This window comes from Micromys minutus (genome assembly GCF_963924665.1).
Source record: "Micromys minutus genome assembly, chromosome: 21".
NCBI classification, from domain to species: domain Eukaryota; kingdom Metazoa; phylum Chordata; class Mammalia; order Rodentia; family Muridae; genus Micromys; species Micromys minutus.
Genome location: NC_137956.1, coordinates 52,089,512 through 52,104,399, shown reverse-complemented (window position 1 = coordinate 52,104,399; position 14,888 = coordinate 52,089,512). Strand labels below are relative to the sequence as shown.

General features: G+C 42.7%; 1 protein-coding gene and 1 pseudogene across 2 annotated transcripts in view; both read left to right on the top strand.

The window, feature by feature from the left end:
* Positions 1-222: 222 nt before the first annotated feature.
* Positions 223-14,888, top strand: part of SLC6A20 (solute carrier family 6 member 20) — a gene marked incomplete at both ends in the record, with an annotated part of 33,147 nt that continues 18,481 nt past the window's right edge. Inside the window, 2 exons of the mRNA XM_080934705.1 lie at positions 223-472; positions 9,823-9,963. Coding sequence (XP_080790831.1) covers positions 223-472; positions 9,823-9,963 — 391 coding nt within the window. The remainder of the gene's footprint in view (positions 473-9,822; positions 9,964-14,888) is intronic.
* Positions 8,286-8,761, top strand: LOC308434158 (ubiquitin-conjugating enzyme E2 L3-like; annotated as a pseudogene). Its single transcript has one exon. The product of its transcript is annotated as a ubiquitin-conjugating enzyme E2 L3-like (transcript).

Below are 14,888 nucleotides of genomic sequence, written 5' to 3'. Positions count from 1 at the left end.
GGAATGTGGCCAAAGGTCAGTGGGAGTGTGGAAACTGGCCACCTGTGAGGTTGAGGCAAAGGGGAAGGCACTGGTCAGGCAGGGAACCCACAAGAGGGACTTGTAGGGCTGAAATCTGATTCCAGAGACCTGGAAAGAAATATTAGAAAATATAGGGGTTTGGGGGGCAGGGCAGGAGAGACACAGGTGTAACCCATTCTACACTGAGAGTTATCTCAGAAGATGGAATCACCTTCAGCACATGTGGTCTGCCTGCCAAAGGATGAGGAGCTACAGCCCTGGGGAGGCTCTGGAGGCCCTGCTAAGCACCCAGGAAGACCAAGGACAACAGAGTGTTCCCAAACTGGGGTTGTGGAGAAGGTGCGGCCAAAGTGGGGCAACCCCCTGCAGTTTTTACTCACCTGTGTCTCCTATGCTGTGGGCCTGGGCAATGTCTGGCGCTTCCCCTACCTGTGCCAGATGTACGGTGGAGGTGAGTGCAATGGGAAGGTGCAGCATGTCTGCCTAACCAAGTGCTTCACATCTAAGACTTTCACCTCCCTGGAATCTGGATGGACGTCACCTCCAAAGAGCTGAGCCGCCGTCCCGCACAGAAGGAAGGTTTGGCCTTTGTATCCGTGGACAGTGCGTTTGCTCTGCTGTCTAAAGCATCTTTAGCTAAGTGGAAGTTACAAAGGTTTCTCTATCCCTCCTCTAGCTCTTTACCCTCTGGGTGGTGCATATGAAGCTCTGGTCTACTTGCTTTCTTCCTTTTCTGTGTAGGAAATGTCATATGAACTAAACAAGGCTGGTTAGATGCAGTTTGATTGTTTCCCTGACAAAAGGAAGAAAACTCAAATCCTGTACCAAGGTGGGAGCGTGGGCACCTTTACCTGTGCAAGACAATCATTTCCATCACTTCCTCCAACCTCTATAATGCAATTCAAGCAGCCTTGTTTAGTTGGTATCACACCCTTCCAAATGAAGGAACCCTCTCCAACCACAACTAGCATGGTAAGAAACCTAGATAGCTTCCACCTCCACTAGGAATAAGGAGGTGAGGGTCCTTGGGCTCTGACAGTGCAGGGTCATTTGATATTTGATGGAAGTGTGGAAGAAAGTGTCAAGAACACTTACTTAGCTAAGGGCTGTGAGTGGAGCTACTGAAATCTTGCTTTAAACATGTCTGAGGTCCTGACTTCCAATCCAAGCTCAGTAATGGTAAATACATGGAGGTAAAAGAAACTTAAAAGTTTTCCCAGTCCTGAGTCTCTAGCACTAAGATTACTAGACCTGGGAAGCTCATGAGAATAGTCAGCAGCCTAGAGCCAGGTGCTAATTTAGCTGCTACCATTGACAGCTGTGGGCAAAGAATGGTCAACCTGCTTGGGATGGAGATGAGGGTTTCACTGGGAATTAAAGCTGCTCTTTTTGCCTGGAATCTTCAATTTTCTCAATTCATAGAGTATCCTTTCCCTCCTTGCTCCCTGATTTTGTTTCTGCCCCCCAGTACCATGGGTGCCCCCACTTTTGCTTTCACTTTCCAGATGCTGTGACATAAACAGGAAGAAGTATTCCATATTCTATTATGGCTGCATGTAAATTATCTTTCCCGAGTGCTTAGGGTGTTTGCTTAAAGATTATTTATTTGTATGCAAAAAAATGGGCCAAAGAGAATATTTACTTCAGGTTATTTTGAATGTCAGATCTTATAAGATTGGGAATTAATTCATCAGGGTCACAAGATATTAGTGAATCAATTGTAAGAGCAAATAATATGCCAGGCGTGGTGCACACCTTTAGTTCCAGCACACAGGGACTACCTCTACCTCAGGAGGCAGAAGCAGGTAGATAATCTTGAATTTGAGGCCAGTCTGGTCTACAAATAGAGTTCCAGGACAGCCAGGGGTACTCAGAGAAACTGTTTCAGAAAGACAACAAAAATGAAAACAAACAAAAACCAAGGAGACAGACAGAGGGAAAGAAAGACAAATGTTCTGTCTGTGGAAACAAAACTGCAGGGTTGTCTTGCAGATGGCAGTCAGCAAGGGCTCCCCTAGACTGTGTCCTTACCCCTTTGGATTCTTTTGTTCCAGTGGTCTAAAATAATGAACACCTGATAAGATTTTTTAAAAGCCTCTAATGGGAAATATCAGATATATAAACCAGAACAGAAGAAAGTCTCCATGGCTTTGGGCAGATACTGCTGTGTTTCAGAGCTACATTGACTGGTGCTTTTGTTGCATTAGGTTAAAGAAGCTGCTTAGGGACCCCCACATTTCCTAGTGTGAAGTTTGAAATGAACCTCTTTTGGGATTCCCTAGAATGAGACTCATGGAGGCATTGTTGATGCAAAAGCAAGAGGAATTTTATTGTTCGAACATGTTATGGTCATTCCACTTCAACCAGGAGACAACCCTGAGTAGATTGTATTCATTTCAAACAGTTGGGGCAGAATTCAAACAACGGTAGCTAGGAAGGTACCAATGTACTATTGGTAAAGTGAAGCAACATTCAAACCAACTCAATGTACCATAATTGGGGCTTTCCAAGGGGTGTGGGTCAGTTAGGAGTTACAGGTGGCTTTGTTTGACCGTTTGGCTTGTAGCTGTTTCAGGAACTAAACTAGGTCTAGTCTTCCTGTAAGGGAGGGGTACTTGTGCTCAGAGGTTTGTGATGGAATTTTCCCACTGGCCTTAGATTGACCCCAACTCTGGCTTTTTATTCCCCCCTTTTCTTGTAGCATAGCTTCATTCTTGAAGTTTGTAGTCCCTTAACTTCTACTCTTGATTGCCTGCTCCTAGCTGCATATATTGTCTAAAAATCACCAGCTGTACTGTATTAATGCACTCTCTAGTGAAAGTAAAATGCAAGGTCCAAAGGTTAGCAGCAAAAGTAAAATAATCAAGGGCCCAGCCAGGGTCCCTTCATATTAAGGTGGATAAAAGATACACAGTACATATAGTTAGCAAAGACAATAGACTCATGACTCAACTGAGTCGACTTTAACTTGAGGGGGTTGGTTCCTTTTGAACCCTGTATTTTGGTATAACTGGAGCCAGGTAGTCTTCTTTGGTGGAGAAGCAGGTCTGGCGTGAGTGTAGTGGACCCAGGTGGTGATTCTATCCACTTTGATGGTGGTTGGTGTGGTCAACAGGATGATGAAATGTTCTTTTCACCTGGGTTTAGACACACCTTGGTGAAATCTCTTCATATAGACCAGTCTCCTTGACTTGTGTGGTTCTGGAACTGGGCCTGCTTCATAGAGGGCACGTAATTTAGGCCAAACATTTTAATAAGCCTATTGGGTAGCCCTGATCCTAAATATTAAATTATTATCTTTCAGTTCTTTAATAGCTGCCAATTGTAGGTTGGATACAATGGTGTCTGGAATACCATATTTATCTATCTAATATAGGGCAAAGGGAAGAAGCTAAGGCTAATTTCATTAAAAATTCTATTTAGAGTTCTATTTATCCTCTCTACCTGTCCTGATCTCTGGGGACAATATGTACAATAGAGTTTCCAATTAGTCCCCAAGATCTTAGCAAATCCCTGTTGTACCTTGGACATAAATATAAATATAACTATAAATCTATACCTAAATAAAATATCTTCTAGTAATTTCTTGGCCATTATCTTTGCTGTTTCAGCCTTGGTTAGGAATGCCTCTGTCTATCAGTCTATCCAGAGAAAACGTCAATAAGTACCAGTAGATAATTTGAGCCATATCTTTATTGCTTGATCTCTAAAAAAAACTAATTCTCCCAGTAAGCACCCAGTCTCTTACCTCACAGTCAGGAATTTGGATGTTTGGGGCTCCTGGGAGTGTTGGTCTGCTCAAAAGCTTTAACGTTTGTCATTATAGTCTCAAGTTCTATATATCATTGAAGGTCATCTTAGGTTGTTTACTCTCATATGAGCGACTCTGTGGATCTGAGAACAGTTCTTGTTAAAGAGGTGGGTAATTAGCTCACCTCCAGTCCATCGTCATTAGCCCGTTTAATTTCTTCTTCTGCATATATCAGTTGCTCTAGGTGGTTCAGTTAGGACAGTAGTCAATCTAGAGATGGCTGTTTCCTTTAAGGCTACGTCTTTAGCAGCCTTGTCAGTCAGGCTGTTATCTAGCCTGGTTCCTTTTTGGTGCCCTGTAGAATTTTATCTTCATTTTTTACAGTTTTCCTTCTGCTGTTAGGAGCCCTTGTTCCTGGTAAATGGCTCCATGCACATGAGCAGTTGTGCACATCTGGCTGTCCCTGCAGATGTTAACAGACAGTCCTTTTCCCATGATGAGGGCCTGTGTTAATGTTAACTTGGTCCTTTGAGTCAGAGTGCCTGTAGGAAGAGACTGAGTCCAGATTACCTCCATTTCTGTTGTCATCACTGCCCCTGTTCTCCTCTGACCCTCGTGGATGAAGCTGCTTCTGTCTGTAAACCAGGTCCACGCTGTCTCTGAGAGGAGAGTCCCTCAAGTCATGTCAGGTATTGTGTACCTGGGGCTGAACCTCATCATATTGATGGAGTGAACAGTCCCAGTCAGGGTCAGGTGGTAGAGTCACAGGGTTCAGGGAAATATGGCTGGAAATATCTCAGCCAGGGTTAATTAGTTGGCATTACTGAGCCAACAGTTAGAATTGCATGGGGGGGTTGGGGGGAAAGTCATGATCAAATTCTGTCCCAAAGTTAACTTATCTGCATCTTTATCCAGCAGCGCAGTGGCAACAGTAACACACAGGCAAGGCGGCCGTCCTGCTGCCTCTGGGTCCAGTTTCTTTGATAAATAAGACTTCAGCCATTTCCATGGTCTTACAAGTTTGGATTGAGACCCCTTTAGTTACTCTTTTTCCATCAGCTTATTGTAGCTTGGAATTTTTCTCCTGGGTCCCAGGCTTTGTTGGCTAGAAGGGCTCTAATTTTTTCCTGTCTTAATCTGCACTCTACCTGCAACTTTCATTAGATCTTTTTAAATGATTTTTCTCCTAATCTTTCTTAAATCTGTAACTTTTTCCTAATATCTGGCATTAACTAATTGATGAAAGCCAGGGCTACTGTACTAGAATTCTGTTTTCTCAGGGTCTATAGGTGTATAGCCTTACATGTATAGTCTTCATGTCCTGTTCAAGGAAATTTGCTTTTATTAATTTCTTGTCTAATATCATTTAAACCTTGGCCAAATTATTGTTGAGACCTGCTTAAAGAGCCTGGTGGTAAATCTGGAGATGCTCCCTACCTTTTTACCATGTTGAAGCACCAATATGGGTGGGTTCCCTGTGGGGCCAGGAGTCAGTTTCTTGGCTTCTGTCTATTGTAAAGAGAACCTATAAGAGCTTTTTGGATGGGTGGGATAGGTGTTATCCTTCTGTCTAAACTCCACCCCATAATTACCAGGCAACAGCCAGGTATGCCTGACACTATAAGAGGGGCTTGCTCCTCCTCGTTTTCTTATTTTTCTTTCTTTTTTTTTTTTAATTATTTTCCTAATTCCCTTCCCCCATGCCCTGAATAAACGTTATTCTACATTATACCACAATGTGGCTGGTTTCTCAGGGGTGGGATGCCTTGACACAAGCCTACTAGAGGCGCTCACTCTTTCTATATTTTATTATATCTTTATAGAACAAATTTCATTTAACAACTCAAAGGCTATATTTGTTTAGACAGGGAGCAAGCACTTCTCTTGGCAAGAAGGATAGCCATTTATGGAACAAAATAAGTGACCAGGAGCCAGTTACAAGCTCTGTAGAGAGCTACAACTGCCCGCATAGGGCCTCTCCTGTTCAGTTTGTCCAGGTGTGGGGTCCAGCTCTCTGGAACCACATCTCCCAACTAAGGGAAAGCCTTGTTATTGCCACAGGAAGCTCAAGCCTTAGACCTTCTAGGATCCCTAGATATCAGGGGGTGGGGGGAGGAGGATAAGCCAGTGTGAGCTGTAAAACCTGGAGCCAGTCCTGAGGAAAAAAAGGAAGTCACCAAGTAATTGCTGGGAATTGAACTCAGGTCCTCTGGAAGAGCAGTCAGTGCTCATAACCATTGAGCCACCTCTCCAGCATTAAAGCTGATGCTGTCAACAAGGATGGAGCTGGCTGCTGGGATGTAGTCAGCTTTTATTGTTCCTGTTGACAAAAGTTTTAGCAGGGGGAAGGAGGGAAAACTTAAACATTTTGTCCTCTACTGCTGACACCCTGGGGAGATGAAAGGTCTCCCTTGGGTAGCCATTTAACATTAAAAGCAGGCTACACCAAGTTTCATTAAGTGGTCCTTAGTCCTAACTTCTTTAAAATGAGTTAGAATAAGATTAAGGTGAGAAATTTGTCTGACCCATGTCCAATAATTTCATCAGGCCAAGTCCAAATCCAAAAAGAGACACAAAGGAGACACAGACAATCCATTCCTGCCATGAACAGAATAACTCAGACAATCTGCCCCTGCCATAGACAGAATAATCACAGACAAATTGCCCCTTCTACAGGCAGAATACACAGACTAATCTATTCCTGCCATAGATAGAATTACTCAGACCTAGTGAGTGATGGCTCAAGACAGAACCAATATCCTGTTACTGTGGCTCTCCGAGCCTTCCCTACACTTGCAATCACAAAAGAAACCGAAAGCAAAACACACAACCTCAGTACCTGCTTGAGCTACTTCTCCAATCTACCATCCCCCTGTAGGTGCCCCACAAAAGGTGAGCTTCCCGGCCAATGCACAGAATGTGACGTTTGAAGTGGACCTCTTCCAGGACCTCTTGAATGAGACTCACAGAAGTGGTGACCAATACAAAAGCAAGAAGAATTTTATTGTTCCGATGTGTTGAGGCCATCCCACTTCAACAGGGAGATGGTCCTAAGCAAATTCTAGCAGGGGATTATATTCATTTCAAACAATTGGAGAAGAATTCAAACAATTGAGGCAAAAGTCAAACAATGGTAACTAGGAAGGGTACTATGTACTATTGGTGGAGCAAACCTTCAAACCAATTCAGTGTACCAAAATTGGGGCTTTCCGGGGGGATCAGTTGGAAGTCACAAGTTGCTTTGTTTAGCAGTTTGGCTTTTAGCTAGCTGTTCCAGGAACTAAACTAGCTCTATTCCTCCTAGAAGGGAGGAATCCTTGTGCTTAGAGGTTTGTGGTGGAATTTTCCCACTAGCCTTAGATTGACCCCCAACTCTGGCTCTCTCATTAGAGCTTCATAATTTCTTCCAGGTGTTGCCAATAACAGAAGATTCTTCAGGAACATTCCCAGAAGCAACAGAAGGGTGTGTTAGGTGTAATAGAAACCATTCACTGTTGGAGAGTCAGGAGAACAAGAAGGGGTTATGCTCTGGGGCTCTGAAGGCTAACTACAGTATTCTGAGCTTATAAAGGGATTCTCCCTCTAGGTTCTTGATTCCCATGGTTAACAAGAACTGTAATGTATAGTTCTCTTTTTCCAACCTGGGATACCATCTTCTTAGTCTGTCCTAGTTGCTATGGTTGGGGAATCTTCAGAGGTTGAAAGATATGTTACCCAGTGGCCAAGAATGGACCTTTCATATGTCCAACAATTGTGCTGTGAACACTTTTTTTGAAACAAGGTTTCTTTTTATAGACTTGGTGTTCTGAAACTAGGTCTGAAGGTTAAACTGGCCTTGAACCCACAGATCTGCCCCTTTTCATCTTGCTGATCCTTGGGACCATAATCACCTTTCCTCCCTCTTAGAAACCCCATTCTCCATCAGGGATGGCTTTGGGCCTCTCCCCATCTAGGATCCACCTTCTCTGTAACTTTCTGTGTAAAAAGGTGCTACTTGTTATAGCCTCAAATCCTTAACCTCATGGCTATGTAGCTAAATGTACTAGAGAATAGGATGGATACAAACAGCCAGATCCTGTTGAAAAATGGACAGGATTGTTGGTAAATAGCAATGGCCTGAACACATGCCTAATACATGTTTGAAATGTTGCTGGCCAGAATGAAAGGACCCATAAACCTGTTTCCATTGGATGACACTAGTCTCAGGATAAAGTCACAATCACAACATTTGCAAACTGGGAATTGTCTCTGCAAAAGTATTCTCATCTGGGAACCAGGCCAGGCTAATAATGGGCTGACAATTCTAATTATTTTTCTAATATTTATACAAATGACTAATGTTAAAGAATTTCTGAATTGGTAGGTATATATGTCCCAAAAAGAAATAAAGCCTAAATACTGGACTTCTTAAAAGATACTCATGATGAATTTTTGGTCCCAGGTGCTTTCTGTTAGACTCTTGGCTGTTTATAACTGTATAAGATTATCTATTAAATTTATCTCGAGATCCAAGATGGCGGCCAGCAGGAGGCTGATGAAGGAGCTTGAAGAGATCCGCAAATGTGGAATGAAAAACTTCCGTAACATCCAGGTTGATGAAGCTAATTTACTGACTTGGCAAGGGCTGATTGTTCCTGACAGCCCTCCATATGATAAGGGAGCCTTCAGAATTGAAATCAACTTTCCAGCAGAGTATCCATTCAAACCACCCAAGACCACATTTAAATAAAAGATCTACCACCCTAACATCGATGAGAAGGGGCAGGTCTGTCTGCCAGTAATTAGTGCTGAAAACTGGAAGCCAGCCCCCAAGACTGACCAAGTAACCCAGTCCCTCATAGCACTGGTGAACGACCCCAGCCTGAGCACCCACTCTGGGCTGACCTAGCTGAAGAATACGCTAAGGACTGTAAAAAATTCTGTAAGAATGCTGAAGAGTTTACAAAGAAACATGGAGAAAAACGACCTATGGACCTAAATCTGCCATGAGTGATTCCAGCAAGTTTGAGTAGAGACCCCGAGCAGTGCATTCAGACACCCCACAAAGCAGGACTCTGTGGAAATTGACACGTGCCACCAACTGGTGTCCGTTTGTGGCAGTTACTAACTTTCTACAGTTTTCTTAATCAAAAGTGGTCTAGGTAACTTGTAAAGAAGGATTAAAAAATTCAGATGTTCTAGTTCAAAAAAAAAAATTTATCTCTGTTTAACTTTAAATGAATGAGGCTTAAGCTATGATACTTATCAGGCTCAGTGTAATTACTGTGGGGGTGGTAGAAGGGAATGGTTACCCTGAATCTAAATCTATAATTGCCAGTCTGGCTACTGGCTCAGCTCAACTGTGCTTCCTAAATAATTGCTGTTTGAAGCCCTCTGGGTGACTTCTGTGCCAGCAGCCTGATGTCCTGGGTGGCATGTCACTCTGGCATATACTCTTGGTCCATCATGATTCCTAGAGACCTCCTGTTCTCCCATCTTCTCATCTGTGTTCTTCCTCTCCTCTCTCCTCCTCATGATACCTACCTGAAACCTGCAGCCCCATAACTCAAAATCCCATCTCTCTTTATTTCCCCTGCCAAATGGCTGTCACATCTTTACTTTAACCAAATAGCTTCAAATTGGGGAACAAGGTATACATAGCACCACTTGGTATACTTGAGGATAGATGATGAGAAGGATGGTAGAGGGATGGGTGTGTGGAAGGAGGAAGACACATGGGCAGAAGAATGGAGGTTCAGTGAAAAGGTCTGAGGGAAGATGGATGGGTGGATGGACAGACAGATGGAGAAATAAATGGATGATGGATAAATGAACCAATGGGCAGGTAAATGGATGGACTGATGTGTAACGGGAGATATTATAGAAGGATGGGTGTGTGGAAGGAGGAAGACACATGGGCAGATGAATGGAGGTTCGGTGGAAAGGTCTGAGGGAAGATGGATGGAGTAGAGAGAGGACTGGATGGGGAAAGTCAGGTGATAGCATTGCACAGAGGTGGGGGCAGGGTAAAGCCCATCTGTCCACACTGACCTTGATGCTCCTGTCCACAGGGAGTTTCCTGGTCCCCTACATCATCATGCTCATTGTGGAGGGGATGCCACTCTTGTACCTGGAACTGGCCGTGGGACAGCGCATGCGACAGGGCAGCATTGGTGCCTGGAGGACCATCAGCCCCTACCTCAGTGGTGTCGGTATGTGGGGTATTTTTCAGTTCCCAACAGATTCGTGTTCCTGGCATCACAGGTGTGCAGGTTGCTGTCCATGAGCAGGACCTGTGCCTGGGTGGACTAACAGCTCAGAGAGGGCTGGCATGGAACTTGGGCAGAGAGGGCCCTGGACTCTGACCCCAAAATACAACCTCTTAGGGAAATCCCACCTCAGAGCATCTTCTCTCTGGACCTTTGTTGTAGTAACCTCTCCAAACCAAAATAAGCTCATGCAAAGAAAACACAATTTAATTTATATGAATACAAGCTGCCCAAAAAGATTGGGCAGATCTACCACTACATTCTTCTATGCCCCAGCTATGAGATCCCTTATAACTTGCAGTTTCTCCAGGCCATGTGCTTTAGCTCCATCTTCCTTCCACCTCCTCTTCCTCCATGTTCCCCTTTTCCCTCTCCTCTTTTTTTTTCTTTCTCTCTCATCCTAATTCTTCAGCTCTACCTCCCCTTTCCCTGCCCAATCACAGGCTATAGCCTTTATTTTACAAGTTAAAATGGGGAGAAGGTTCTGATGATGTCACCTGAGTAGTGAGTGATTCACTCCTTGCCCTAGGTGACCCCTATTGGGGAAGCATAATTAGCATCAAAAAACAAACACATTGGGCAACCCATACTTTCCCCTTTTTGTCCAGGTAAAAGGCTCTTTTCCCTTAGATATAAATTGAGTACCACTACTACCATTCTACAATTTATAAAGTATACGATACACTTAACACCCAGTCCATCAATTAAAGCACTCTGCCATCTATCCTAACTTAAAAGTTTTATAATTCTATACCTGATTTATGTCCTGGATTAGGATTGTATATCATCTGAAAACCATCTTCTTAAATCTTTATCATCTTTCTGAATGCTAAACAGCTTGGGTTTCAACCAGTCTTCAACTCCATCGGAAATCCAAGGATGACTAATATTACCTGAAAATATGAGAAGATAAAATATAGCTTCCAAAACTTAGCCAATTTATAGGGACCTCTGATCACCTGGAAAGTCCTTCATTCCTCAAAATGGATGAGCATCAGTCTTCAGCCTTCTGGCCCAGGATCATCTGACAGACCTTTGTAATGTAGACTTTTGAAGGGCTGATTACCCTGTCTTGGCAGAAATTATCAGTTGACTGCAGTAAATTAAAAAAAAAAATTAGACCAGTTCCTGTGCATTACCACTCCATATGCCCCTGGCTCTCACTGATCCAGTTGGTCATTCCCATGCTAGTATCTGCTCTGTCAGGTCACAGGAATTTGCACTGCTTTATCACAGTGTCTCCACACTGGCCCCCAGAGTACTCTCTGACTCAGGTAGTTCTCAAGCCATTCCAGCATAAAACCTTGCCATGCTGATTTCACTCACAATTCCCTTGGAAAGTTGTTACCACCCCAGGCACAGACATCCCAAGTTCATGGCAGCTTGGTGCATCCCACCACTGTACCTTCTCTTTATCTTAATTAAGTTGCCACATGAAAGAACACGCCACACAATAACCTCTGATCCAATGGATAAGATAAAACTTTCCAATCTAGACAGCACAAAATTCTGTACACACCCATCCCTTAAAATATTCACAACAACCTGTATTTACGTACAGAGAAGAATCATAACATCCGCCTCCATGTTGCTCCCCATTCTCCCTTCTCTCTTCAGCTCCTCCCTCTCTAAAATTTTGTTCCCACCCATCCTTCTTTCTCATTCAGTGAAAGGCCTCGTTTTATCCTATACCTACTTTCCTGCATAAACATATCATTTTCAGTAGACTATTTCTCATAGTTTATCCTTTTTCTGGACATTATTTTTTCTGTAGATGAATTGAGGCAATTCTTGCCTAGTTGCTGTCTCACCACAACTACAGTGATGATCAAATTCTTCTTAGATTCCAAGAAAGTGGTACGGTCAGGAGAAGACAGTCTCTAGTTAAATGATCTTTAATAAAGAAATATCCATAAACATCATATTCTGTGGACTTCTGATGCCTCTGAAGATTGTCTATATATTCAAAGCATTTCTGAACTGTTAAGCCTTGACTACTCTTGGCCATTTCTAATTGAATTATCTTTAAAACGCTCTTTTAATTAACTCAGAACCATGAGTTTGCTATCTGGCCCTTAACTCAAATTACTTAATCATCTAAAAATAGTTTTTAATACCAGTTATAGGACTGGGTCTAAGCCTTGTATTCTTCAATGTGTTGTATAGACAAAATGCCTATATGAGAGTAACAATATTAATCCCAATTTTATATCAATAAGAAATTCATACCAATGGAAACCTGAAATTTGTATCAAATAAATTCTGTACCAATGTTAGAGATTATAAATTTACCTTTGTATCAATTACAAAGATTCTATCAATGTAAGATATAGCTATGGAATCATTTTTAAGAGTAAATTTGCTAGCCTATCCCCATTTGTCTATTTTTATAACTTCTATGATATTACTATATTGCCCCTTTCTTTTCCTTCCCCTTCCCTTTTACCCAAGAAGGAATGATAAAGAAGAGGAAAGGAAAGGTAGAACTCCCCGAGTTTAAACTCCCTAGTTCCCTTCCTGTCCAAAGCTGCATTTCTAAAGTATTTCTTAAATGACAAATCTATAATTCATAAAATAACTAGAATCATCCACCCCAACATAAGGAACTGGGACAAACATTTTCTTTTGTCTGCTTCCTGAATTGGGACAAAGAATTCCCTTCTGGGGTCCCAAAGGAAATAGAAAAATTGACTTTGTCACAGGAGAGCTAGCTGGCATCATTGGCCTACCAGTCACTATGTGCTATGTAAGTTCACTGCTTAGCTGACATCTTGACTATGACGTCTGAAAGGTTGATGCACAAGCTAGTTGCTCTGAAAAATTCTGGAAGCCAGTCTTTAAAAGAATCAGCTTTGATGTGGTTGAGGTAGAATCAAACACAGAGCTGGAATGGAAGGTTCCAGAATCTATCTCAGCATTCTTTTGTCTAGCATCTCTTCCAGCTCCCGTATCCAACCTTCATTCTCTGCTTTCATTTGCTTATTTTGACCTAGGAAACCCTGAACCTTTAGTTCTAGTGTTTCCTCTAGGCCATGTTGCCAAGTCATAAGTTTATCTCTCTACTGCTCAGTCTTATCTATGAACTTCTGAAATTTCTGTTCTAGATACTCTTATTCTTAAGGGTGTGGGTTTGAACCTCACGTTGGGTGCCAATGTTTTGTAGTAACCTCTCCAACCCAAATAAGCCCATGCAAAGAGATAACAACTCAAATAATATGAATATAAGCTGTATACCTAGAATGGTTAGATCTACCACTATACTACTCTATTCCCTAGCCATGAGTTCCCTTATAACTTGTAGTTTCTCCAGACCACATGCTTTAACTCCATCTTCCTTCTACCTCCTCTTACTGGGTCTTCTCCCTTTTGTCTCTCTCTTCCCCCAACTTTTTAGCTCTACCTTTCCTTCCCCTGCCTAATCACCTGCCCTAGCCTTTATTTTACAAGTTAAAAATGGAGAGAAGCTTCCAATGAAGTCACTTGAATACATGATTCCCCTCTTGTAGAAGCATAATTAACATCAAAATACAAACAGCACCAGGGAAACGCACAGACCTCAGCTTGAGATTCTGTGAATGGTTGGAAAAAGCTTCCTGACACAATGACATTTATTCGGTCCCAGCCACTTACCCTCTGGGAATGTAAAACACTGCCCTCTGCTCAAAGTGTGCCTGGTGCTGACATGGAATGCAAGTGTGAGTGCGTTTCATCTTCACCACACTCTATAAGGGCTTTGGGGCACCATAAATGTTGCCAGAGTTTGGAAGCCAAGGCACTCATTCATTCCAGGTGGCTTTGTTTCCCACCATACTTTTTCAGAGTGACCTCCATTTGCTGTATTCAGATGCCTCCAAGAAGATGATTGGCCTCTCCTATAAAAAGCCCAGGAAGAAGGATCCTCACCGTGGCATAGAAAAGATAGCAGCTGAGTCCCTAGGGGCACTGACACCCACTTGCTGGCCATATTTACCCTCAGTGGTGGTGATACTGATGTATTTCCGCCAAGACCAATGTTATAACTTAAAAATGGTCCAGTGTACATGTGGGGTGGCAAGAGCTGAGAACAGTGCTCCTAGATGCCAATGTGAGACCACTCCAGGGCAGCACTCCCTCTCTACAGAGCTACCCTAGTCTTTTCACAAGCCTGACCTAAGGCAATGGGTCTGGTTCCCTCTACACCTCATGCCTCTTCTACACTCCATCTCTCCTGATAAAAGGGATGTGTTGGCCCCAGTGACTCAGCCTCATCTAAAGGGAATAATTATGACAGCAGGCAATAGATACCACTCTTCTGAAGCTTATATTCTAGTTCTGCTGGGTGGTCTTTGTCTGTTTTCTATTATATGGCAACACTATTATGAAATGGCCACATAATGCTCATAAGAGGAACTACTTAATAGAATTAGAAGATTTGGCATTGTTGAGAAAAGTATGTTATTGGGGCTGTGCTTTGGGGTTTCAAAGCCCAAGACACTTCTGTCATCTTTCTCTTTCTGATGTCTTTGAATACAGGTGTAGATCTTGTCTACCATTTCTGCCTGTGTGCCACCACATTTCCTGCCATGATGATAATGAACTAAACCTCTGAAACTGTACATAGACCCCAATTAAATGCTTTATTTATAAGAGTTTCTACAGTCATGGTGTGTCTCCACAGCAATAGAACATTGACTAAAACACACATCAAGCACAAGAGCCCAGGACCTAACACTTAGATGTCAAAAATCGTAAGAAGTTGGGGGATTGCCTTGGAAATAAGTCATAGCTATGAGGTCATGTTTTTAAAAACCAAGAGGGGAAGTATTCCTGCACTGAGTGGTTCCATCATGTGTATCCTACAGGTGCTTTCAGGTTGGGCTACTCATACC